General features: G+C 40.9%; 1 protein-coding gene across 1 annotated transcript in view; it reads left to right on the plus strand.

The window, feature by feature from the left end:
- Positions 1-27,931, plus strand: part of DISC1 (DISC1 scaffold protein) — a 561,660-nt gene that overhangs the window by 230,903 nt on the left and 302,826 nt on the right. The window contains 2 exon segments of the mRNA XM_057505361.1: positions 7,583-7,772; positions 7,775-7,817. Coding sequence (XP_057361344.1) covers positions 7,583-7,772; positions 7,775-7,817 — 233 coding nt within the window.

Raw genomic sequence — 27,931 nt, forward strand, 5'->3', positions numbered from 1 at the left:
CATTTATTTCCATATATTGCTTGATCTCTATTTTGATTTGGTCATTGATCCATTGATTATTTAGGAGCATTTTGTTAAGCCTCCATGTGTTTGTGGGCCTGTTTACTTTCTTTGTACAATTTATTTCTAGTTTTATACCTTTTTGGTCTGAAAAGTTGGTTGGTAGAAGTTCAATCTTTTTGAGTTTACTTAGGCTCTTTTTGTGGCCCAGTATGTGGTGTATTCTGGAGAATGTTCCATGTGCACTTGAAAAGAATGTGTATCCTGTTGCTTTTGGATGTAGAGTTGTATAGATGTCTATTAGGTCCATCTGTTCTAGTGTGTTGTTCAGTGCCTCTGTGTCCTTACTTATTTTGTGTCTGGTGGATCCTTTGGAGTGAGTGATGTGTTGAAGTCTCCTAAAATGAGTGCATTGCATTCTATTTCCTCCTTTAATTCTATTATTATTTGTTTCCCATACTCTGGTCTTCCTGTGTTGGGTGCATATGTATTTATAATGGTTATATCCTCTTGTTTGACCAACCCCTTAATCATTATGTAATGTCCTTCTTTATCTATTGCTGCTTTCTTTGTTTTGAAGTCTATTTTGTCTGATACTAATACTATAACAACTGCTTTTTTCAACTTGTTGTTTGCATGAAATATCTTTTTCCATCCCTTGACTTTTAGTCTGTGCATGTCTTTGGGTTTGAGGTGAGGGTCTTGTAAGCAGCATATAGATGGGTCTTGCTTTTTTATCCATTCTATTACTCTGTGTCTTTTGATTGGTGCATTCAGTCCATTTACATTTAGGGTGATTATTGAAAGAAAAGTACTTATTGCCATTGCATGCTTTAGATTCGTTGTTACCAATGGTTCAAGGTTGGCTTCTTTAGTATTTTTCTGAATAACTTAACTCACTTATTGAGCTATTATAAACACTGTCTGAAGATTCTTCATTTCTCTCCCTTCTTATTCCTCCTCCTTCATTCTTTATATGTTGGGTGTATTATTCTGTGCTCTTTTGTGTTTCCTTTGACTGCTTTTGTGAGTAGTTGATTTTATATTTTGCCTTTAGTTAATATTTAGTTGGTCTTTTTTCTTTGCTGTGATTTTATTTTCTCTGGTGACATCTATTTAGCCTTAGGAGTGTTCCCATCTTGAGCAGTCCCTCTAAAATACACTGTAGAGGTGGTTTGTGGGTGGCAAATTCCCTCAACTTTTGCTTCTCTGGGAATTGTTTAATTACTCCTTCATATTTAAATGATAGTCGTGCTGGATATAGTGTTCTTGGTTCAAGGCCCTTCTGTTTCATTGCATTAAATATATCATGTGTTTCTCTTCTGGCCTGTGAGGTTTCTTTGAGAAGTCTGATGATAGCCTGATGGGTTTTCCTTTGTAGGTGACCTTTTTACTCTCTCTAGCTGCCTTAACAATTCTTTCCTTGTCCTTGATCTTTGACATTTTAATTATTATGTGTCTTGGTGTTGTCCTCTTTGGGTCCCTTCTGTTGGGAGTTCTGTGTACTTCTGTGGTCTGAGTGACTGTTTCCTCCCCCAGTTTGGGGAAGTTTTCAGCAATTATTTCTTCAAAGACACTTTCTATCCCTTTTTCTCTCTCTCTTCTTCTTCTGGTACCCCTATAATGAGGATATTGTTCCTTTTGGATTGGTCACACAGTTCTCTTAATATTGTGCTGGAGTCCAGCTCCAGCTGAGGTGTGGGTCATGAAGGAAAGGGCAGCATCAGCAAGTGAGTAGATGAATGAGGAGACGAAACACCCAATCAAGGTTGTAACATCTCCTGACATCAAGTGGCCGGGTCTTTATTTTTATGTCTTTCTAAGGTTTACATAATGTTAAACATTTTTCTTTAATCGTGAATAATACAGTATTTTTCCTGTCAGTTTCTACATAATTCCAGCTTATTATCCTTAAGTAAATATCATCATTTCTTCTAATAGTAGCTGTTTAACATTTAATTTTTAACCTTTTCTTAGTCTATTATGATTAGTAATTCATGTAAGCTACATGCTAGGTGCTAAACAGAAAATGGCATGAGGCAGCATGTGGACCATGATTTTTACTTATAATCATGTAAGATTATATAGAGTTTAAGATATGTGTCTAAGGCTACATAAAGTTTAAACAGGTTACATAAAATGTAAGCTATATGTCTTTTGGTTATTAAATGTAGTGTTAATTAAATCTTATCCTACACATTTGGGTTTATGCTTACATCTAAAGTCTAGGGAATAGTACTTTTATCACCCATAAGTTTTAACATTCCTCAACATCCCTATGAATACGAAAAAAACACCTTATTCTTTCATAATATTCATTCCACAATTTCAGATGTTTACACCTTTCCTCCTGTGTCCACAGGCACCAGGACCTCACAGTCTTCTTTAATCTTTCATATAATGACACTAAATCTGCTCTTACTACCTTACCATTAATATAACAATATTTTAACATAAATTCATTATAAACTTTTATATATGGGATATTTATAAATATAAATTTTCCTATTTTTCTCATAAATTCTTTCTATGAGAGGGTGCCAGAGGTGTCTTCTAAGATTATAAGCAACATAAGGGGAACCCTGGGCAGTGGGGACTATTAATCTTTATTACTTTGCTGTTTCATATAAATTTCTTGAAAAAATGTTTTTTTCTATGGGGGTTTTTCTATGGCCCAGTGTACCATAACTCCTGGTTAATCATGTTTCAATTTTTACAAAAGGAGGAACAAACTGCATCTAGTTTTGAGAGGCCTGGGTTGTTCTGCCTCACTTATTTGTGGCAATATGCCTGGAACAGTTGGTCCCATAACATTGCTTTCATTTCCAGAATTGCTGCTTTGATCAATATTTTAGGTTATATTATTTACTAAAGATGAATAAATCTTAAGTACATAAGATTTCCTATATATGAGCCCAATCACCAAATCACAACTGCAAAAATAAGTGTGGGAATTAGCAGGGGCCAGCTATGTGGTTTCCTGTTTTCAGGATTCCTCCTCATGCCTGGACCTTGTCAAACAGTATCGCCTGTGCCAATATTGTTTCATTTCTGGAGATCCTTTTATCTCTCTCTGAGCCAGCTTCTATGTGTTCCTGTTCTCTGGTTTCTAATCCATCAATGGCCTCTTGTATCTCATCCATTCTGCTTTTAAATCCTTCCAGAGATTGTTTCATTTCTGTATTCTCCCCCCTTAGCTCTTGCATATTTCTCTGCAAGTCCATCATCATGGTTATGACCTTAATTTTAAATTATTTTTCAGGAAGATTGATTAGATCTGTTCCCCAGATTCCTTTTCAGGGGAGACTATTTGGTTTAATCTGGTCTGTATCAAATTCTTCTGACTTTTCATGGCGATAGAGATAGTCATGGGTAGTTGGCATGTGTCAGCTGGGAGAACATCCCTTCTTGCTAGTTTGTGGCCTTTCTCTTCTGGGAGAATGGTGACCTCTAGTGGCTTGTGCTGGGCTGCTGTGTGCAGACGGGGTTTCTGCTTCTTCCCTGGGCCACTGTGAAGGAAGCTCCGTGCACACTTGCAGTGGTCGTGGCCGCCCTCAGGCGGCTGCTCCACTATGGTGGGGCTGCCCCGGAGTGGGAATGGGCGGGAGGCTGTTTTTCACCATGAGGAGCCTCGTAACTGCACTGCCACCCAGGGGTTAGGGTGCCCGGAGTTCCCTGGGTTCCCAGCTGCTGAGCTGATTGTGCCAGGGTGCCTCCATCCAGCTGTGGGGTCCCTGTCCCTTTCAGACTTTCAAAAAGCACTCTCTTTTCTTTGTCCCAGGGATGCCGGCTGTGGGGACCCTCTCACAGATTTTACTGTCCCATTTCCTTAGTATCCAGCACCCCGCAGATACTATGTGTCTGCGCTCCAGTGCGGATGGCTAGGGCTGGGTATTTAGTCGTCCTGGTCTCCCTTTCCCTCCCTGCTCCAACTCCTCTCCTCCCACTGGGAGCTGGGGTGAGGGGAGCTCAGGTTCTGCCACACTGCAGCTTGTATCTTATCCCCTTCATGAGGTGCTGGGTTTTCGCAGGTGTGGATGTAGTCTTGCTATTGTCCTGTATCTTCTGGTCTCTCTTTTCGGAATAGTTGAATTTGTTGTATTTTCAAAAATATATATGTTTTTGGGAGGAGATTTCTGCTGCTCTACTCACACTGCCATCTTGGCTCCACCTCATCCTCATTACCTTTTGAATATGTTTTTCTTGTCTGCCAGACCAATTTGTCACCTTTTATCATTTTGACCTTTAGAAGGTTCTTTGGGAAGGCAGAAAGCTGTGCTGTGAAAATCCTTTATGGAAATTCCTATCAAGATGGACCATGAGTAGCAGTTGTTAGGAGGCAGAGGTCTAAGTATGGACTAGGCAAGGCAAATGCACCTGGGATAACAGGCTGCACATGGAAGCTCTAGGTTGGCCCAGAGCAGTAGAGGAAAGCTGGGTAAGAATCATCCAGGGGCTGGAAATCTAGATGCAGCATGAAGGTGAAGCCAGGAGGCAGTCAACAGGGTCCCCAGAGGCAGGGAACTTTGTAGCTGGGACCATGCTTGCTTGAACCTGGAAGCCTTGGGGCAGGAATGGGGAGTATAGAGGAAGCACTGATTGGAGGCACCATGACTTCTGGAAAGGGCATGCCTTCAAGACTTCAGTCCAAATCCTGGCTTAGGCTCCAAACAACTGAATGAACTTTGACAAGTTTGTGGGGACTTGGACAAGCTCCTGGAGTCCTCTCTGCTGCCCCCTCATGCAGAGTTCTTGTTATCTGAGTGCCCATCCAAGTTCCCACAACAGGAAGGTGGCAAAGGGAAAGAAACATCATTGCAATTTGAAATTATTCTCCAATAAACTGAACATATATATTCAATGAGCATCTTTGTAAAGTTTGGGTAGCTGAGAATGTGAAATCTGGTTTTGGGCAATATTCAACAATTAAAGGTCTACTGACAATTCCTGATGATGTCACTATACAGAAGATAATTTTAGCCCAGGATATTTAGTATTTGAAGGGAGTGTCCTTGGCAGAACTCTCAGGGACGGTGGATATCCATTTTATTCAGCAGGTGTTTATTGAGTACCTACCATGTGCCAGATTCTCTTTGAGATGCTTAGGATTTCTGTGGAGTTGTTGTTCTAGGTGGGGTGAAATTGGGAAGACAGACAAGAAATGACAAACATACTAAATTATATACCTAGTATGTTGTAGGGTGGTGTCTTGCCAGTGGGTTTCAGCCCTGGGCAAGTTTACTCTTGATTCAGTGAGACTGAAAAGTGACAATGGAATGGTCCTGTGGGGAAAGGGTTTAGGTCCAGATTTAGTCCCATGGTGGCAAGTCAAGTGCTAGAATCCCATCCACTCAGAGCGAGTCTGCATGCAGCAGCCTGGTCTCTGCCTTGGGGCCTCTCTGCCCACACAGTCGTCTCAGTCTCTGTTCTTGGTGCTGCCACCCCTCCAGTTTCTACTCTCTTGCAGCTGTGTTCCCAGAGCACTAGGCAGAGCTCTTTATATAGATTCAATAATAATGTATTGTCCACACATGTACAGTGAGCAAGCTGACTTGTGAGAATCCTGGCCATAGGAACTTTCATTTTCTCTATAGGTTGTAAGGGCTACAAAGCATAGACCAAGGTGTTGGGGTCTACCCATTAAGAAGTGAGATGGAAGCAAACACTTGGAGGAGGAGAGTGAATAGAAAGAGTGTTCCTGGTGGAGGAAGCAGCCATGGGAAGGCCTGAAGTAGGATGTGCCTCAGGTGTTCAAAGGGTAGGAAGAACAGCAGAGGAGAAGGTTAGCATTGAAAGGGGCCTTATAGGGCCTTGGTAAAGACTTTGGCTTTTCTCTGATAAAATGGGGAATCGCTGGAGGGTTATAAGCAAAGAAGTGACATAATCTAACCACATTTTAAAGAATTACTTTGACTTCTGTTTTACCAGTAGGGTGTAGGGGCACTATGGAAAACATGGAGGTGTGGAGGTTCTTCAAAAAGTTAAAAACAGAGTCATCACATGATCCAGCTATTCAACTTCTGGGTATATGCCCAGAAGAATTGAAAGCAGGGTCTCAAAGAGATGTTCACAGAAGCATTATTCAAATAGCCAAAGGTAGAAGTAATTCAAGTGTCCATCAGTGAATGAATGAATAGATAAAATACAGTCAGTCCTTACAATGGAATATTATTCAGCCTTGAAAAGAAAAGAAATTCTGACACATACTACAACATGGATGAACCTGGAGGACCTCATGCTAAGTGGAATAAGTAAGCACTAAAGAACAAATACTGTATGATTCCACTTATGTGAGGTACCTAGAGTCATCAATTCACAGGGACAGACTGTAGAGTAGAAAGGTGGTTGCCAGGGGCTGGAGGTATGGATTGGGATTTGGAGTTTAATGGGACAGAGTATAGGATTTGCGAGATGAAAGAATTCTGGAGATGGACAGTGGTGATGGTGGTACAACGTGAATGTACTTAATGTCACTGAACTGTACACTTAATGATGATTTAAATGGTAAATTTTGTTTTATGTATTTTACCACAGTTGAAAAAACAAAAGAGAAAAAAGAAAAGAGTAGGGTGTGGGCAGTCAGAGGTGGAAGTAGGGAGGTTAGTTGGGAGACAATGTCAGTAATACTGTGCTCTTGGTCCAATGGGAGACACATGTTATTTTCTTTGTAGAATGTCTTCATGGTGGGTCTTCAGGGCATCCTCAGTCTCCTCCCTCCCCTACTGGAAGTGGGGTCAGGAGGTAGAAGTTGTAGGTGGTCTGTACCTTGGGGCTGAGAGAACATAGGTCAGAGATGGGGAGACACCTGGGATTAGAGCTGTGCTCCTATCAGCCCGAAACCAAAGCACAGAACATGTGAGTGTGTTAATTAAAAGAGCCATATTGCAAATTCACAATGCCATGGGTAATGAGATAATTATTTGCTGTAACGCTGTGTACACATGGGTGTTCAATTACTTGCTGCTCGTTTTGTTCATTGATCTTGAGATTGGATGATACTCTATGGAATCTTTAGATTTTGGTTTGCTGCATCAGTGGAAATCAAATTTAACATTTTTGTGAACTTTAGATTCATAACACTTTCTGCAGCATCTCATTGGTCTTTCAATCTTGTAGACTGATTTTTAATGTTTCTCTACACATTAAATTTTCATGTTCAGGGTCAGACCAACCAAGGATTGTTTGCTTTTCTTTTTTGGTCTGTGACTCATGATACCTGCTTAGCTTCTATCTCAAGTACATGATGTTTGGTGCCCTCTGTTCTTGCTCTTCCATTTGAAATGAAGTAAGTCATTTATAATATTTGCTGGGCTCATCTAAGTCAAATTCTTGGCTCACCCCCTGCTGTTATTTAATGCTTGGGAAGGAATGTTTTCCTTCTGCCAACTAATCAAAAATATAAATAAAACTGGCAAGATTTTTCCAGTTCAGCAAACCCCCCCACCAAATCTGCCTACCTCAGAAGGAGACTTCACAGCTCTTGTGCATATGGCTGACTCTCATTTAAGGGACTCATTATCAGCAGAGCAGTTTACTGTGAGTAGGGTTAATTTATAAAATCTGGTCTCTCCATTTGCCACAGAAAGAAATTGAAGCCCTCCAAGCAAGGATGTCTGTTCTGGAAGCAGAAGATCAACAGCTGAGAAGGGAGATAGACGAGCAAGAGTCACAGCTCCTGTGGCAGGGCTGTGACCTGACCTTCCTGGTGCAGAGGCTGTCCCTGGGTGAGCTGCAAGGGCTCAGTGAGGCCTTGCACAACACCCTGGCCTTGGCAGTCAGATTCCCCTCCAAGCCGAATCACCTGAAACCCTAAGGAGGTACTGGTGACTTCTGATTTTGGATGCCTCACCTCTTTGACCTGTTGATGGGATTAATTTTGTCTGTTGTCCCTCAGATGTATATATTTTCCAAGCAGTCCTGTATTTTTTCAGTGGAAGCACTACTGATATTTTGAGTGCAAAAATTCTTCGTTGTGTTGGACAGTCCATAGCATTACAAGATCTTTTACAAACTGGCCACCCAACTCATCAAATGCCAGGACTCCTCTCCATCCTAATACACACCCTCTCCATTTCCAAACATGGCCAGGGGCATTTTCTCTTCCTTAGAGATCTACTGGAGCTTAACTGACTAGAGGTTTTAATACCAAACTTTGCTGAAGACAGTCACCTGCAGAGAGGTGGGCTATGCCTCTTGCCAAGTGAGGGGGTAAGCCCTAAGAGGGGGAGATTCAGTGATGGGGTTTCCAATGGGAAGAATGAATTATTATTAATGGTAGTGAACATTTAATGTGTGCTTCCTGTGTGCCAGGCACTGTGCTAGGATTTACTCTATAGTACCTTCTATTATTATATCCATTCTATAGATGAATGAAAGAAAGTTTAAGAAGGTTAATAATTTGCCCAGAGTCCCAGTTAATAAGAGGCAAAACTGATACTTGAACTCCTTTTCATTACTTCTCAGTCTAGTTTCCTTTCTACTTACTATGGAATGAATTGTCCCCATGATCTGTATTGTGGAATATCCACAAATACTTATACCTTTTGCCCTTCAGGAGTTCATAAACTTATTTTGGCAAAAGTCAGAACCCACACCTTTTTGACAAATTAGACAAAAAAGTGAGGGGTACCCGAATGAATTTGCAGAGGGGAGGAAGACCTGTAAGTGGGTATAGAGCAGTAGGGGTTAATGTTCTGCTTAGCTATTGTGCTGCAGAAAATACTTAGTAAAACTCACCACCTGTAGTGGTTGAGAATATGGGCTCTGCCATCTGATTATCTGGGGTTGAATCCTCCCTCCACCACTTATTAGCTGGGGACCACTTATTCTCTGGGGGACAGGACCATACCATCGTCTGCCTTCTGGGGCTGTTATGCAGATAAAGAGAGCTAATACATGTAAAATTAAACCTCTTGAGAAAGTGCTGGGTTGGAGGAAGCACTTTACTATTCTTACTGCTTGTCATTTTTCTTGTGAGGATTTCAGTCTCCCAAACGCCTTCAAACTGCCTGTCTAGTGTGTCTTAGACTATATGGTGAATAACTGTTTCCTCTCACCCATGAATCAGATCCTATCCAGCCTATAAAACCAAGCCCCAGATAAATTCTGGGAAGTTGCTTAGGATTTTCTGCCATTCCCCTTCCAGCACTAGCATTTCCTGGCAGAAATCTTACCCCTTGGCTTATGCCCTTGTGGGAATAGAAGAAATCTGGGTCTTTGCCAAATTTCAGCCATGGGCAACTGACCACTGAATACGCCTGTGCCCTCCCCCTGCCCCTTTCTACATGTCTTTATGCTAATGCCTTGGCCTCAAAGGTAGTTACCTACTCCTGCTTCCCTTGTTTCCCTATGGAAGTCATTCTACACACACACACATGCTCATATATGTATGCATACATATGTATTGGTATATATAACATGTATATTGCATAGTATTATATGTAATTCTACACATACACATTATGTTATACATTTGTGCATACATTTAATATGTATGATATATAATGAAATATCTATGTGAATTTATTTATATACATATATATATATATATGAGTCTTCAAACAAACCTCATTTGGTCCCACCTCCCAGACATGTCCTACTTATCTCTCCTTTTGCTTTAATGGCACAGAGGTTTACTATGCTCCTCTGAGCTTTCATCTTAGCCAATAAGCTGATGGCTTTTTGAGGGGAAAAGTGAGGGCGTGCTTAACTTAGAACCCACACAGAATTTAGCAATGCCTCTGTGTTTTAAGTTGGCTTCATGAGAAATATCCCTGCATCTGGGTTGTGTGCCTGTGCAGAGATGTGCAGGCAGCAGAGTGGGAGCTTTCTCACATGCTAACGGTGCCTGGTAGGGCAGCCCAGTGTGGTAGGCAGGCTGTCCTTGTTATTCTCATTTTGTAGGCGAGGAAACAAAAACTCAGGAAGTTTCCTTGGTGATGCAGCTGGTAAGAGGCCTTCTTATATTCATGCATAGCTGCCTTTGCATCTGAGCCAATAAAAGATAGTTTCTGTGCAGAGATCCATAGCAGTTGTTCCTCTTAATCTAGAACTAGAACTGCATAGGAGGGTAAGGTGACAGGGTGGGCCCCAAACTTCGATCTTACTGTTTCTGGTCTGTTCTTCTGCCCATTGTTCTGGCTTGCCTTTGATCAGGGTAGGATGCAGATGGTTGTAAATGTGACTTTTGCCTAGTGATCCTGCACTCTGATCAGCTGAATGGGGCTCTTGAAAGACTTCAAAGTTTCTGGTGGTCTGCTGTTAGGATGCTGTGACGGTAACTGGGTATGAGAGGCCTCTTGACTAGGGTACAGTGCTTTCTGGGGTCTCCTTGAGGAAGATGCATCATCCCTAAACTCAATTGTTCCCCCTGAAGTTGCAAAGTTCCGGCCAAGGGCAGCCTCTCGCTGGCTGAGCAGGGATGACTGCAGGAAAACCTGAGCATCTTAATGACTCAACTCACGAAGGCTCATGTAGGAGGAAACCTTAGGGGCCTAAGGACTAAGGAGAAGGTAGGAGGAAAATACTGGAGTGGTTCAAAGATAAAAAGAAACAAGTGCAATTGAAGGGCTCATCCCCAGTGTGGCCTCCCTTCGGGGAGGTCACTTTAGGTGTGTCCAGTGAGGGGTGTTCATTGTGAGTTAAAGCACTGCCAGCTCTGGGGGGATTCTGTGTTGCCAGAGAGTGACCACCCTGAGACAGCCTTCCAATCTGTGAGAACCCCTGGCATCTGCTTTATTTACTTAGTTGTGCAGGCAGGGACCTTCTGCCTTGGGCAGTATGGGGTGGGTGGGCCCAGGTATTGACTGGTTAGCTTCTTTTCTTCCACCCTAGCAAGGTGAGGCATCGTGCTGATCCCTGCCATAAATATCACCTGGAAAACCATCATTGTTACATGGACTTTCCATTGAGGAAGGCAGACACACCTTTTCAAGCTGACAGGCCACAACATGAGCTTCCAGAAACAGGGTTTGAAAGGAGCTAAAGGAGTGTTATGGCTGAATAGATCAGAGATTGCTTGGTTTAGTATTTTTAACTAATTGTACATGATTCCGTTAACTTAGTTTTTGCTGTGAGATGGTTGTCTTTTAGAGAATGCTGACTTGGAGTGTTCCAGCCAGAGGAATGCTTCTTCTGTGTGTCAGTCTCTGTATTTGTTGTTTGTGAGAACAGTCTCTTAGGTCAGAGATCCAGACAAATGGTGAAATAGGAAAATCTTGAAGTCTTATGAAGAGAGGTTACAGAGACTAACATTATTACAAAAATCTGGAGGAACAAACCACTCAATAGCATAACTATTATTATTTCCAACCCCAAAGATTTTTCAGAGAGGCCAGCTATAAACGCAGTATGCTGTCTGGGGAGAAGCTGTTTCTGATTTATTCAGCAAAATAATACAGAAGTTGAAAGGGAAGAATATGCTTCTTTCCCTGGATAAACCACACATTTTGAGCTTGAAAAGGAACTTCCTGAGAGCCCTTGGGAGTTCTGAGCAAATCACTGGAGGAGACTGCTTATGTAGGATTCATCCTTCCTGGCTGTGGCTTGTTGGGAATCCTCTGGCTGATGTGGGAAGGGCTGGAAGTAGGAGGGCATATGTGAGGACAAGAGATCTAATGGCTTCTTATTTGGATATTATAATGGAAATCAAATCAGCTGTTTGAATTTTATAATGTCTGTGTTTGGATCAAATACCTTAGCAGGAAGGAATGAAGAGCTGCCTTCTCAAAGATATCACAGCTGCCTTTTGATGGAGCCAGCAAGAGTGGTTTTCTTCTAATGAACAAGAGGAGAACATTTTTAAGCACTTGGGGAGTCAGGAGCTCCACAGGATAGAAGCTGACGGAGCAAGATGGGCATAGTGCAGGAGCCACCTGAAAGATTTGTTCATTTGAATTACCTTCATCCCTGGGATTCCAACCCCTGGGCTTTAAAGCAAGCTCCTGTGTTCTCCTGCAAAATTCTCCTTTGATGGGAGAGGCCTAGATGGACACTTTTATCCAGTGAACTTGATTCTCCTCCCACTTTAACCCATCCTCCTCATTCCATCCCATACTGACTCTGTTTCATTCTTGTAATGGGGTTGGGGAGTGAGGGGTGGGGGAGGGAAGGATGGGATACAAAGAGGAAGAGGTAACCATTTCTGAGGTTTTCCATGGGCCACATCCCTGATGTGGGGTGTGGGTTTTGGAGGGTCGTGATTTGCAACTTAACTCTCTCCAGTGCCATGAGCTCAGCTCCCGGCTGTTGTAGGTCTGTGCCTTCAACACCAGGGGAGGGCTGGGTCATGACTCTGTCCTGCAAGCATGTGGCTAACTGTAAAGTGAGGTGGGTGTAATCATAGCAATGACATGGAGATGATGTGAGTGCTACCTATGTTATGTCTAACGTTCTTTAGAGATGCTGGACTGGCTTGTGGTAGTCTGTGGTTGAGTTCTTCATTCTTCAGCTCCTGGAATTTTTCATGCTTCATGTGAAATGTGTTCTGGCAGCTCATAGATGAATTGTCTCTCATTGTGCATCATTTGGAAGAAGCATATCACATCTTTTTATAAAACATTGATACAAACTGTGAAACAACTCAGCTTCTGGATACAGTGTGTCTGGCTGGACCTGGTGCATCTGGGACTGGGTCTACACACTGAGCTGTGCAGACATTGGCGGCAAGCCAGGGCTGCTTCCTGCTTCCCTGGCTTAACTGCCCAGGGCTCCCTAGGGAAGGTATGGGCTATGGGGCACTCAGGCATCCTTATCACTCATGCATTGGTCCCTAGTGAGCAGTGCAAGCTGACATCAGGGCCCCAGCAAAAGAGAGTTGAAATAATGAAATGCAGCAGTTTACAATTGACTGGAAAAGATCAATAGTCCCACATTCCCCAAAGACATTTCTTGTGAGAGTGAGGAGATGCAGTGGAACAGCAAGGCCTGAATCACAAAGAAGACTGTGGATCTGGGAGGAGCTTGGCAGGGCTGTGTGTCCCATGGCCCTAGGCCATGGGGTGATATGGAGGTGACACCCAACTGGAACAGTGCAGAGACATGAGCGAAACACGTCTGTCTCTGAGCTCCTCTGTTTGCTGTGATTGTGTTCTTTAGTCTCCACCTCTTCCCTTTGTGTTTCTTCCTTCTCTGACTCTGTCTTTCACCTGGTTGGTTTGTCAGAAAGCATGACTTTATGGGACCAGGAGCAGAAATCATCTGGAGGAGGAGGAATACTTTGTGTTGCTAAAACAGCAGTTCGAGGAGATTCTGACTTTCTTCCTTTCTTTATTTTAAAGCACACACCTTACTTTTCTCTAGAATTCATGAGGCAGACAGACATTTACCCAGGAAGCCAATGCAGTGAGATGGTAGCATCTGAGCCACATGGAGCTTACACATCCTTGCTTAAAGGCGGCATGGTTTGGAAGGCAACCTCAGCATTTGGGAACCCTCTGAAATGTGTCTCCTCAACCCTCATGTTTATTATGCCTGTCTTTCTCACTTAGATTTGTAATAATAAAGATAATACATTAATTTTAATATTGCTATTGTTTACAAAATGCTCACTTTTGCTCACAATGATCCTGTAAAATATACCGGACAATATTTGGTTTTATGCACATTTTGCAAATGAGGCTGCTAAGGGTCTGAATTCACACAGCAGTAAGTGTTTTGACATCTTTGGCCAATTTCTCATATGGGGGGAGAGGTGGTTGGCATTGACAACCTGGCAAAGAAGTCCAGCTGGGCAGACCCTGGGTCCCTGGGGCAAAGCCCAAGGGAATGGATGTTTTTCCAGGCCAGGATGGTTGTCTCTGTGCCCCACAGATTGCCTGGTGTCACAGAGAGGGATTGGGAAGGATGTGTCTCTACATATGGGCAGCCCAGGGAGAGCAAGCAGGCTGCTGATTCAGGTTGGAAAGTCTGTCAGCAGTTCCAAAGAAAGGACTGTAGGAGGAAGAGAGAGGCTCTAGGGGAGCCTGAGTCTTGTTTATAAAATAAAGGTTTGAGCTAGATGGTGAAGGTGCCCTATGAATTTAGAACACTTTGCGCTTCTGGCTTTAGCAAAATAAGTTAAAATAAAGGGCTTAAAAAACCCCAGTAATTCTGTTCCTAATAGCCCCAAATCAGCTCTCCTGCAGAGTTCCCAGGCAGACTGTGAGCATCACTGGGCATCGGGGGCCGTGGGGTTCAAGTTCTTTCATTTCTGAATGAGCCACCGCTGATGCCCAGACTGTCACTGGGCACAGAGCAGAACTGAAACTCATGCTGCTGGACAGTTTGAAATGCAACTGTTTCCTTCCATTTCCTTTGGAATGTCATCATTACAGGCAATGAGAAAAGTCTACAGAACCACAACTCCGAAAAGAAGAAAAAGGGTTGGAAATGAAAGAAGGGATTTGAAGCTGCCGCCTGTCTGGATGGGTGCAGATGCCGCTCACCGAAGGAAACAAGGACTCTGACTTCTGTTTTCTGTGGGATGTATTTGAGAAATTCAAGGGAGGAATCTCATCTCACAGATTAAATAAAGACTTTGTTTTGAGCAAGATTAAATTTACTATGATTTTTAAATTACATAGGACATTAGATGGTGAAAAGTGATTATATATTTTAAAATATTGTACTTGAATATTTTACAAATTCTTTGTGCTTTGTTTTCTTCAAGGAGTTTACAACATGGGTTCATTATTATTGTTGTTTTATTATTATTATTTAGGTAGTTGTTCTTGGGGGCTTTGTAATTTGTAGACTCATCCTTTCTTCTTTTATAACTTAGGTATCTGATATTTTCACCTAGAGCACCATGGATTCTCAAAGATGAGAGGTAATATCTTAAAATGCTTGTAGCGGCTGGCTTGAAAAGTTTTTTCTGGTCAAGCTCAGTTTTATTTTCCATTATTTTCACCTTGAGAACTGTTTGTGCTTAATTTCCTTGTAATTTGGATGTCTTCTACAATCCTCTATTCCCTTTCATCATATTTTCTTATTCTTGACATATCCCAGGAATGTTTCCCTGTTTGTGGGTCGTATGTTTATACTACTTGCTTTAACTTTTCAGATGTTAACATGCCAGACTAAACTTTTCTCCAGACCTGGAGCTGAGGGTTCCAAGCTCTTCCAGCAGAAGGTAAATCAGTTCTGCTCAGACAGATACTTTTCTAGTGACTGCAGGGAAGAGAACAGACCCAGGTTGCAAGCACCAGCTCATTGCTTGCTGCATATTTTCTTCCAAGCTGCTAAAGGGTTGATGAGCCTATCCTGTGCTGATTCCTAGGCTGCTGAAATGACCTGAACCAGACTTTGAGGCTTCCTGTAGGTGCTTGCAGGGGCCCCTGTGCCTGTTATGTGAAGGTGTTCTTCGTGGCTATCACCACCACCATCACTCAGCATTTCCTTTTTGACGAATTTCCTCAGCTTCCTTTGAGTAGTACTGACACTGGTGTTTGAGTCCTTACTCAGTTACTTTAGTCAACTGGGTTTTTTCCTGTTCATTCATTTCTTCACCAGTGGTCTATTTTTGCAATATTTATCCAGTAAAGTGGGTAAATCTTTAGCTGACCCACTGAAACTTTTTAGGAAGTGAAATATTCCTAGTTTCAGGAATCTGACTGATCTGTTGTTTTGTTAGCAGATTTTGAAAGAGCCTGAGGGAAATGTAAGGCCTAAACTGTTCTTGCTGGCTTTTGCTGTGCACATGCATGTTCTTAGCCAGACATCAGGGAATTAAAGCTAAGTTAGAAAAGCATAATAAGCCCCAAGCAGAAAGTAAAACCTTTTGAGTGAACTTCATAGTTATGGAAAGTACACATTTAGACCTTTAGAAGAAACAGCATACTTTAAAAAGTTAGTATTAAATGAACATGCAAGCAGTTCAGAGTATTTCTTGGAAAAACTCTGAGGGCAATGGGACATTATTTATTAGATGGTTAGAGTTAAGGTGGCCGTGACTGAAATGGACATCTGAAGTTGCTTTTGGATCACTTAATAGAATAAACCCAGAAAGAGAAGCATCTCCCCTTTGGATCAAATTGTAGTGTTCTAAGTATTGAACTCACAGGAGTTTTGTGGAGAAAGGCTCTGGAACCCAAGAATTAAAATCTTTTAGAGTGTTTAAATGCATGTGGGTTATGACAGTAGCTGAAAATGTTGAGCCAGCTTGGTTATCAGTCTTCCAAAAATAAGGGGCTAGTAATCAATTTTCTTATCATGCAAAAGCATATCATTAGACAACTTGGGAAAGAAGGACAGTAATTATGATCTGAACATAAGGCTGTTCATGTTTTTGACTCCTGTTCTCATTTCTTCTTGATTAGACAATGAAAATCTCTTACAGACAAATGCCTGTAAGTCACAATGTTTTTGGCACATGAAATATAGCTTTCGTTTGGAAGAAGATTGAGAGGCAGTGAGAAGGATCTGGTTGAAGGACCACTTGGAGTATTAGATAAGTGAAATATCAAGTTAATTGGTTGAAAAGCTGTGATTTTTGACTGAACTGGACTTAGATGCAGGCCTTCCTTCTGTAATGTCAGGCAGTTTCCCAGTGGGAACAGGAATCAGGAATTGGCAAGAGATGGCAGGAGCGAGGGTGTGTGTGTCTGTATGTGCATGCATGTGCATGCCTTGTGTTCTATATTTTCATATCAGCAAATTTGGAAAAATTCTGAAAATACAGCAAATTCAGCATTAGGGCTTGATTCCTCTGCTCAACATCTTTGCATCAGCAGCTTGACCACAGGAAGTCACTTCTGGGAAACTGGAAACCCTTGTGTATGGGGTCTCTTTCTCTTTCTCTCTCTCTGTGCTATCCCTTTTAGGAGTACTTATATGACTTACATATATGCATTTTATTTAAAAGAGTTTATGCTCTTATAAAATACAACATCTCAACCTCAGTTTGCTGAGTTAGTTAGAGAAGCTGGACTTTACCAAAAAGACTTGTGAGCAACAGACATCATATCTTTGTTGAAGACACATGATCCCTGAAAGTCAGAGAAGGATATGAGTCACTCATATTATCCACAGTCACTCATATTATCCCAGAGGAGGGAGCAAAGTCTGACAGACCTGAGTATTCTCTGGTCTATTTCACTTTGGTTCTTTAACTTAAGGTCCTTTGCTTGGGACAAAGAGAATGTCAAATATACATACTTCACCCTAGTTAGAAATTCATATGCTTTAATTTATTTCTGTCAGATTACTCTCACATGTGTTCTTAGGCTAATATAGATATGCTTTTTTGTATGAATGATTTACATAAAATGTTTCATTACTTCATTCTGCCCAAGACCTCCAAAAGAGAAGCTAACTGTGACCAGCACGAATATGAGCCTGTCATGTGGGCAGAACTGCCGTCACACTCCCATCCCACAGCTTACCTGCTGTGTACCAAACATCTGAGGATGACCAGCCAGGAACTTCTACCTCTCCATGCAGTCTCTGTCCACTGCATCACACAGCCTTTCCCAAGAGGAATGTCTCTGATCACCAGTTCAAGAGCTTTTGCAGCTGCAAAGAATGGCTTGCTCCTGATGGTTAAATGTGCCCTGGCCTGCCTTATGAGATCATCTGAAGTCTGGAGAAATTCTTGGCATTTTTCTTCTCTGTGTCCCACATATGTCCACTGGTGACATGTGACAGTATCAGCTGTGAGGGGAGAAGAGTCCAAAGAAGGAAAAGGTTAAGTAGATAAAATCCTGCATTGCCTAAAGCTGTTTTTGCTGTCATTTCCTTAGTCACTTGTCCCCAACAAAAGGTTAGAGGACTCAGTAGTAATTGGCAAGGTTGTTAATGTCAATGGATTCTATGTATTTTTTTTTAATTCAAGACCCAAGTAGGGCCTATGCTAGGATAGCTGTCATTTTGCCCTTTGTGTCATTTCTATTTTGCTTCAGTAACTATTTCTCATTCTTAAACTTATTTTTACTAAACAGGACACAGGGGATGGAACTAGAGATGGAGAGAGAGGAAGGGGGCAGGGAGATGAAAATGAATTTCCTTTCCCATAGCCTTTTGCTAAAATGAAACTCTGGCATAAGGCCATGTGTACACAGGCAGGAAGTTGGGCAGGCAACTGCCAGCAGATGGCAGACTTTCTGTGCAACCTTGTTCTGAGGGCTGAAAACTCGTTCTTTGCTTAGTAAAAATGACAAGAGATCTGGCCTATGTTTCTTCCTCTGTCACTAATGTTACCTGGCACTTTATGTAACCTATGTGATTTTTAGATTCTCTAAATGTTTACAAATAAGATAACAGTAAGAGAATCTTGCATGACAGAACATTTTAGATGGTAGGACTGGAAAGTTCTTAGAAATAACCTGTTCCAACTTCCTGACTTTGCAGAAATAGAGCCCCAGAGGAAAGTGACTTGTTCAAAGTCCTGCAGAAATTTAGTGGGGCTGTGGTGGTGTAATTATCTGTGTGTCTTTTAATATACTTGTGTAACAAAGGTCAGATAAGACTAGGGACAGAATTTGTTCTTGAAAGGCTTGTCTTTGGGGCAAGTGCGGGACAGGCATCCCGGTTAATCTAATGTGTAATGTGGAGGCACAGGCTTGTGTGGAGGGCAGTGCAGACAGGTTAGTGGTGGCAGGAAGCATAATGAACATCAGAAGAATATGTTTGGAGAAATGCAGTATCTCTAAGACATGAGCAGAGTCCGTCTTGGACTCTGGAGCATGAGTATGTAGGATCTGAATATCACATCTGATTGATCTACTATTTTTTTTTATTTTGGTATCATTGATGAACAATTATATGAGCAACATTATGGTTACTATACTCTCCCCATTATCAAGTCCCCACCATATACCCAATTGCAGTCACTGTCCATCAGCATAGTAAGATGCTATAGAATCACTACTTGTCTTCTCTGTGTTGTATTGCCTGCCCCGTGCGCCTCCCATACATTATGTCTGCTAATGTAATGCCCCTTTTTCCCCCTTATCCCTCACTTCCCACCCATCCTCCCCAGTCCCTCTCCCTTTGGTAACTGTTAGTCCATTCTTGGGTTCTGTGAGTCTGCTGCTGTTTTGTTCCTTCAATTTTTTCTTTGTTTTAAACTCCACAAATGAGTGAAATCACTTGATACTTGTCTTTCTCCATCTGGCTTATTTCACTGACTATAATAGCTTCTAGCTCTGTCTGTGTTGCTGCAAATGGTAGGATTTGCTTTCTTCTTATGGTCAAATAATATTCCATTGTGCATATGTACCACCTCTTCTTTATCCATTCATCTACTGATGGACACTTAGGTTGCTTCCATTTCTTGGCTATTGTTAATAGTGCTGAGATAAACATAGGGGTGCATCTGCTTTTTCAAACTGGGCTCCTGCATTCTTAGGGTAAATTCCTGGAAGTGGAATTCCTGGGTCAAATGGTATGTCTATTTTGAGTTTTTTGAGGAACCTCCATACTGCTTTCCACAATGGTTGAACTAATTTACATTCCCACCAACAGTGTAGGAGGGTTCCTCTTTCTCCACATACTAGCCAACATTTGTTGTTTGTCTTTTGGATGGTGGCGATCCATACTGGTGTGAGGTGATATCTCACTGTGGTTAGTGATGTGGAGCATCTTTTCATGTGTCTATTGGCCATCTGAATTTCTTCTTTGGAGAAGTGTCTGTTCAGATACTCTGCGCATTTTTTAATTGGATTATTTGCTTTTTGTTTTTTGTTTTGTTTTGGTATCATTAATCTACAATTACATGAAGAACATTATGTTTACTAGGCTGCCCCCTTCACCAAGTCCCTCCCACAAACCCCATTACAGTAACTGTAGAATCACTACTTGTCTTCTCTGTATTGCACAGCCCTCCCCATGCCCCCCCACGCACATTGTACATGCTAATCGTAGTGCCCCCTTTCTTCTTCCCTGCCCTTATCCCTCTCTTCCCACCCACCCTCCCCAGTCCCTTTCCCTTTGGTAACTGTTAGTCCATTCTTGGGTTCTGTGATTCTGCTGCTGTTTTGTTCCTTCAGTTTTTCTTTGTTTTAATACTTCACAGATGAGTGAAATCATTTGGTACTTGTCTTTCTCTGCCTGGCTTATTTCACTGAGCATAATACCCTCCACCTCCATCCAGGTTGTTGCAAATGGTAGGATTTGTTTTCTTCTTATGGCTGAGTAATATTCCATTGTATATATGTACCACAACTTCTTTATCCATTCATCTACTGATGGGCACTTTGGTGGCTTGCACTTTTTGGCCATTGTAAATAGTGCTGCGATAAACATAGGGGTGCATCTGTCTTTCTCAAACTGGGCTGCTGTATTCTTAGGGAAAATTCCTAGGAGTGGAATTCCTGGGTCAAATGGTATTTCTATTTTGAGGTTTTTGAGAAACCTCCATATTGCTTTCCACAATGGTTGAACTAATTTACATTCCCACCAGCAGTGTAGGAGAGTTCCCCTTTCTCCACAACCTTACCAACATTTGTTGTTGTTTGTCCTTCAGATGATGGTGATCCTTACTGGTGTGAGATGATATCTCTTTGTGGTTTGAATTTGCATTTCTCTGATGACAAGTGATGTGGAGCATCTTTGTGTGTGTCTGTTGGCCATCTGAATTTCTTCTTTGGAGAACTGTCTGATCAGCTCCTCTGCCCATTTTTTAATTGGATTATTTGCTTTTTGTTTGTTAAGGTGCATGAGCTCTTTATATATTTTGGATGTCAACCCTTTATCGGATTTGTCATTTATGAATATATTATCCCATACTGCAGGGTACATTTGTGTTCTATTGATGGTGTCCTTTGCTGTACAGAAGATTTTAGCTTGATATAGTCCCACTTGTTCATTTTTGCTTTTGTTTCCCTTGCCCAGGGAGATATGTTCATGAAGAAGTCACTCATGTTTATGTCCAAGAGATTTTTGCCTATGTTTTTTTCTAAGAGTTTTATGGTTTTATGACTTACATGCAAGTCTTTGATCCAATTAAATCTACTTTTGTGTATGGGGTTAGACAGTGGTCCAGTGTCATTCTCTTATATGTAGCTGTCCAGTTTTGCTAGCACCATCTGTTGAAGAGACTGTCTTTTCCCCATTGTATGTCCATGGCTCCTTTATTGTATATTAAGTGACCATATATGTTTGGGTTAATGTCTGGAGTCTCTATTCTGTTCCACTGGTCTGTGGCTCTGTTCTTGTGCCAGTACAAATTTGTCTTGATTACTGTGGATTTGTAGTAGAGCTTGAAGGTGGGGAGCAACATCCCCCCCACTTTATTCTTCGTTCTCAGGATTGCTTTGGCTAGGCTATTCCATGTCTTTTGTGGTTCCACATGAATTTTTGAACTATTTGTTCCAGTTTGTTGAAGAATGCTGTTGGTAATTTGATAGGGATTGCATTGAATCTGTATATTGCTTTGGGCAGGACGGCCATTTTGACGATATGAATTCTTCCCAGCAAAGAGCATGGGATGAGTTTCCATTTATTAGTGTCTTCTTTAATTTCTCTTAAGAGTTTCCTGTAGTTTTCAGGGTGTATGTATTTCACTTCCTTGGTTAGGTTTATTCCTAGGTATTTTATTCTCTTTGATGCTATTGTAAATGGAATTGTTCTCCTGATTTCTCTTTCTATTAGTTCATTGTTAGTGTATAGGAAAACCACAGATTTCTGTGTGTTAATTTTGTATCCTGCATCTTTGCTGAATTCTGATATTAGTCCTAGTAGTTTTAGAGTGGAATCTTTAGGGTTTTTTATGTACAATATCATGCCATCTGCAAATAGTGACAGTTTTAAGTTCTTCTTTACCAATCTGGATTCCTTGTATTTCTTTGTTTTGTCTAATTGCCATGGCTAGAACCTCCAGGACTATGCTGAATAACAGTGGTGAGAGTGGGCATCCCTGTCTTGTTCCCCATCTCAGAGGAAAAGCTTTCCACTTCTCGCTGTTCAGTATGATGTTGGCTGTGGGTTTATCATATATGGCCTTTATTATGTTGAGGTACTTGCCCTCTATACCCATTTTGTTGAGAGTTTTTCTCATGAATGGATGTTGAATTTCCTCGTATGATTTTTCAGCATCTATGGAATGATCATGTGGTTTTTGTCTGTCTTTTTGTTTACGTGGTGTATGATGTTGATGGATTTTTGAATGTTGTACCATCCTTTCATCACTGAGATAAATCCCACTTGGTCTTGGTGTATGATGCTCTTGATGTATTTAGTTTGCTAATATTTTTTTGAGTATTTTTGCATCAATGTTCATCAGGGATATTGATCTGTAATTTTCTTTTTGGTGGGGTCTTTGCCTGGTTTTGGTATTAGGGTGATTTTGGCTTCATAGAATGAGTTTGGGAGTATTCCCTCCTCTTCTTCTTTTTGGAAAACTTTAAGGAGAATGGGTATTCTGTCTTCTCTGTATGTCTGATAAAATTCCAAGGTAAATCCTTCTGGCCCGGGGGTTTTGTTCTTGGGTAGTTTTTTGATTACTGCTTCAATTTCATTGCTGGTAATTGGTCTATTTAGATTTTCTGTTTCTTTCCGGGTCAGTCTTAGAAGGTCGTATTTTTCTAGGAAGTTGTCCCTTTCTTGTAGGTTTTCCTGCTTGTTAGCATACATGTTTTCATGGTATTCTCTGGTAGTTCTTTGTATTTCTGTGGGTTCCATCGTGAATTTTCCTTTCTCGTTTCTGATTCTGTTGATGTGTGTTGATTCTCTTTTTCTCTTAATAAGTCTGGCTAGAGGCTTATCTGTTTTGTTTATTTTCTCAAAGAACCAGCTCTTGGTTTCATTGATTTTTTCTATTTTTTCATTCTTCTGAATTTTATTTATTTCTTCTGTGATCTTTATTATGTCCCTCCTTCTGCTGACTTTAGGCCTCATTTGTTCTTCTTTTTCCAATTTTGATAATTGTGATGTTAGACTATTCATTTGGGATTGTTCTTCCTATTTTTAATATGCCTGGATTGCTATATACTTTCCTCTTAAGACTGCTTTTGCTATGTCCCAGAGAAGTTGGGGCTTTGTGTTGTTGTTGTCATTTGTTTCCATATATTGCTTGATCTCTATTTTAATTTGGTCATTGATTCATTGATTATTTAGGAGAATGTTGTTAAGCCTCCATGCTTTTGTGGGCATTTTTACTTTCTTTGTACAACTTATTTCTAGTTTTATACCTTTGTAGTCTGAAAAGTTGTTTGGTAGAAGTTCAATCTTTTTGAATTTACTGAGGCTCTTTTTGTGGCCTACTAGGTGATCTATTCTGGAGAATGTTCCATGTGCACTTGAGAAGAATGTGTATCCTCTTGCTTTTGGGTGTAGAGTTCTATAGATGTCTATTAGGTTTATCTGTTCTAGTGTGTTGTTCAGTGCCTCTGTGTCCTTACTTATATTGTGTCTGGTGGATCTATCCTTTGGAGTGAGTGGTGTGTTGAAGTCTCATAAATTGAATGCATTGCATTTTATTTCCTTCTTTAATTCTGTTAGTATTTGTTTCACATACTCTGGTGCTCCTGTATTGGGTGCATGTATATTTATAATGGTTATATCCTCTTGTTGGACTGACCCCTTCATCATTATTCATTATGTAATGTCCTTCTTTATCTCTTGTACTTTCTTTGTTTTGAAGTCTATTTTGTCTGATACAAGTACTGCAACACCTGCTTTTTTCTCCCTATTGTTTGCATGAAATATCTTTTTCCATCCCTTGACTTTTAGTCTGTGTATGTCTTTGGGTTTGAGGTGAGTGTCTTGTAAGCAGCATATAGATGGGTCTTGCTTTTTTATCCATTCTATTACTCTGTGTCTTTTGATTGGTGCATTCAGTCCATTTACATTTAGGGTGATTATTGAAAGATATGTACTTATTGCCATTGCAGGCTTTAGATTCATGGTTACCAAAGGTTCAAGCTTAGCTTCTTTACAATCTTACTGTCTAACTTAACTCACTTGTTGAGCTATTACAAACACTGTCTGATGTTGCTTTATTTCTCTCCCTTCTTATTCCTCCTTCTCCATTCTTTATATGTTGGGTGTTTTATTCTGTGCTCTTTTGTGTTTCCTTTGACTGCTTTTGTGAGTAGTTGATTTTATTTTTTGCCTTTAGTTAGTATTTGGTTGGTCTGCTTTCTTTGCTGTGATTTTATTTTCTCTGATGACATCTATTTAGCATTTGGAGTGCTCCCATCTAGAGCAGTCCCTCTAAAATACCTTGAAGAGGTTGTTTGTGGGAGGCAAATTCCCTCAACTTTTGCTTGTCTGAGAATTGTTTAATCCCTCCTTCATATTTAAATGATAACTGTGCTGGATATAGTATTCTTTGTTCAAGGCCCTTCTGTTTCATTGCATTAAATATATCATGCCATTCTCTTCTGGCCTGTAAGGTTTCTGTTGAGAAGTCTGATGATAGCCTGATGGGTTTTCCTTTATAGGTGACCTTTTTCCTCTCTCTAGCTGTCTTTAAAACTATGTCCTTGTCCTTGATCTTTGCTATTTTAATTATTATGTGTCTTGGTGTTGTCCTCTTTGTGTCCCTTCTGTTGGGCTTTCTGTGTGCTTCCGTTGTCTAAGTGACGATTTCCTCCCCTAGTTTGGGGAAGTTTTCAGCAATTATTTCTTGAAAGACACTTTCTATCCCCTTTTCTCTCTCTTCTTCTTCTGGTATCCCTATTATGCCAATATTGTTCCTTTTGGATTGGTCACACAGTTCTCTTAATATTGTTTCATTCCTGGATATCCTTTTATCTCTCTCTGCATCAATTTCTATGCATTCCTGTTCTCTGTTTTCTTTTCCATTAATGGCCTCTTGCACCTGGTCCATTCTGCTTTTAAGTCCTTCCAGAGATTGTTTTGTTTCTGTAGTCTCCCTCTCTAATTTCTCAGTTGGCTCTTGCATTTTTCTCTGCAGCTCCATCAGCATGGTTATGACCTTTATTTTGAATTATTTTTCAGAAAGATTGGTTAGGTCTATCTCTCCAGGTTCCCTTTCAGGGGAGGATGTCTGTGTGATTCTGGTCTGGATCAAATTTTTCTGCCTTTTGATAGAAGTAGTTGTGGGAATTGGCATGTGTGTCAGCTGGGAGAGCGACCCTTCTTGCTAGTTTGTGGCCTTCCTCTCCTGTGAGAAAGGCGCCCCCTAGCGGCTTGTGCTGAGCATCTGCACACAGATGGGGTCTTTGTTTCTTGCCTGGCTGCTGTGGAAGAAGCTCTGCCTGGCTGCTGTGGGCATGGCTGTCCTCAGGCTGCTGCTCTGCTATGGCAGGGCCACACTGAAGGGGGAATGGGTGGGAGGCTATTTATTGCTGTGAGGGGCCTCCAAGCTGTGCTGCTGCCCAGGGGTTTAGGGCGCCCAGAGTTCCCCAGGATTCCCAGCTGCTGGGCTGAGCGTGCCGGGACACTTCCATTCTGCTGTGAGGCCCTTGTCCCTTTACGTCTTTCAAAAAGCACTCGCTTTTCTTTTGTCCCAAGGACACGGGCTGAGGGGACCCACTCACAGGTTTTATTATTCCGTTTCCCTAGTATCCAGCACACCACGCACTCCCAGTGCAGATGTATGTCTGCGCTCCCAGTGCGGATGACTAGGGCTGGTTATTTAGCAGTCCTGGGCTTCCTCTCCCTCCCTGCTCTGACTCCTCTCCTCCTGCTGGGAGCTTGGGTGAGGGGAACCCTTGGGTCCTGACTGGCCACAGCTTCTATCTTACCCCCTTCATGAGGCACTGGGTTCTCGCAGATTTAGACGTAGTCAGGCTGTTGTCCTGTGTCTTCTGGTCTCTCTTTTAGGAATAGTTGAATTTGTTGTATTTTAAAAAATATATATGGTTTTGGGAGGAGATTGCTGCTGCACTACTCACACTGCCATCTTGGCTCCTCCCTACTTTTTGTTTTTTGAGGTCCATGAGCTCTTTATATATTTTGGAAGTGAGCCATTTATCAGATATTTCATTTATGAATATATTCTCCCATACTGTATGATGCCTTTTTGTTCTATTGATAATGTCCTTTGCTGTACAGAAGCTTTTGAGCTTCATATAGTCCCACTTATTCATTTTTGCTTTTGTTTCCCTTGCCTGGGGAGATATGTTCATAAAGAATTTGCTCATGTTTATGTCCATTAGATTTTTGCCTATGTTTTTTCAAAGGGTTTTATCCTTTGATGACTTACATGCAAGTCTTTGATCCATTTCAACTTTGCTTTTGTGTATGGGGTTTGACAATGATCCAGTTTCATTCTCTTATCTGTAGCTGTCCAGTTTTCACAATGCCAGCTGTTGAAGAGGCTGTCATTTCCTCATTGTATATCCATGGCTCCTTTATCATATATTAATTGACCATATATTTTTGGGTTAATATCTGGACTCTCTATTCTGTTCCACTGGTCAGTGGGTCTGTTCTTGTGCCAGTACCAAATTGTCTTGATTACTGTGGGTTTGTAGTAGAGCTTGAAGTTGGGAAGCGAGATCCCCCACCACTTTATTCTTCCTTCTCAGGATTGCTTTGGCTGTTCGGGGTCTTTTGTGGTTCCATATGAATTTCAGAACTACTTGTTTCAGTTCATTGAATTCTGTTGTTGGTAATTTGATAGGGATTGCATTGAATCTGTATATTGCTTTGGGCAGGATGGCCATTTTGACGATATTAATTATTCCTAGCCAAGAGCATGTGATGAATTTCCATTTATTAGTGTCCTCTTTAATTTCTCTTAAGAGTGTCTTGTAGTTTTCAGGGTGTATGTCTTCCACTTCCTTGGTTAGGTTTATTCCTAGATATTTTATTCTTTTTGATGCAATTGTGAATGGAATTGTTTTCCTGATTTCTCTTTCTGCTAGTTCATCATTAGTATATAGGAATGCAACAGATTTCTGTGTATTAATTTTCTATTGTGCAACTTTGCTGTATTCAGATATTAGTTCTAGTAGTTTTGGAGTGGATTCTTTAGAGATTTTTATGTACAATATTATATCATCTTCAAATAGTGACAGTTTGACTTCCTCCTTACCAATCTTGATGCCTTTTATTTCTTTGTGTTGTCTGATTCCTGTGGCTAGGACTTCCAGAATTATGTTGAATAAAAGGTGGATTGTGTACAGCCTTGTCTTGTTCCCAATGTTAAGGGAAAAGCTTTCAGCTTCTCACTGTTAGTATGATGCTGGCTGTGGTTTTGTCATATATGGCATTTATTATGTTGAGGTTCTTGCCCTCTATACCCATTTTATTGAGTTTTTTAATGAATGGATGTTGAATTTTGTTGAATGCTTTTTCAGCATCTATGGAGGTGATCATGTGGTTTATGTCCTTCTTTTTATTTATGTGGTGGATGATGTTGATGGATTTTTAATGTTGTACCATCCTTCCATCCCTGAGATGAATCCCACTTGATCATGGTTTATGATTCTCATGATGTATTTTTGAATTTGATTTGCTATTATTTTGTTGAGTATTTTTGCATCTATTTTCATCAGGGATATTAGTCTGTAATTTTCTTTTTCTTGTGGTGTCTTTGCCTGGTTTTGGTATTAGAGTGACGCTGGCTTCACAGAATACTTTGGAAGTATTCCCTCCTCTTCTATTTTTTGGGAAACTTTAAGGAAAATGAGTATTATATTTTCTCTAAATGCCTGATAAAATTCACTGGTGAATCCATCTGGCCTGGCGGTTTTGTTCTTGCATAGTTTTTTGATTACCGAATCAATTTCATTGCTGGTAATTGGACTGTTTAGATTTTCTGTTTCTTCCTTGGTCAGCCTCAGAATGTCTTATTTTTCTAGAAAGTTGTCCATTTCTTCTAGGTTATCCAGTTTGTTAGCATATAGGTTTTCATAGTATTCTCTAATAATTCTTTGTGTTTTTTTTTATTTTTTATTGAAGGGTAGTTGACAACAGTATTGCATTACATTAGTTTCAGGTGTACAACACAGTGATTCAACATTTATATACATGATAATTCTAGGTACCAGGTATCACCATACCAAGTTGTTACAATATTTTGACTATATTCCTTATGCTA

The sequence above is a fragment of the Manis pentadactyla genome, chromosome 8, assembly GCF_030020395.1.
Source record: "Manis pentadactyla isolate mManPen7 chromosome 8, mManPen7.hap1, whole genome shotgun sequence".
Taxonomy (NCBI): Eukaryota; Metazoa; Chordata; class Mammalia; order Pholidota; family Manidae; genus Manis; species Manis pentadactyla.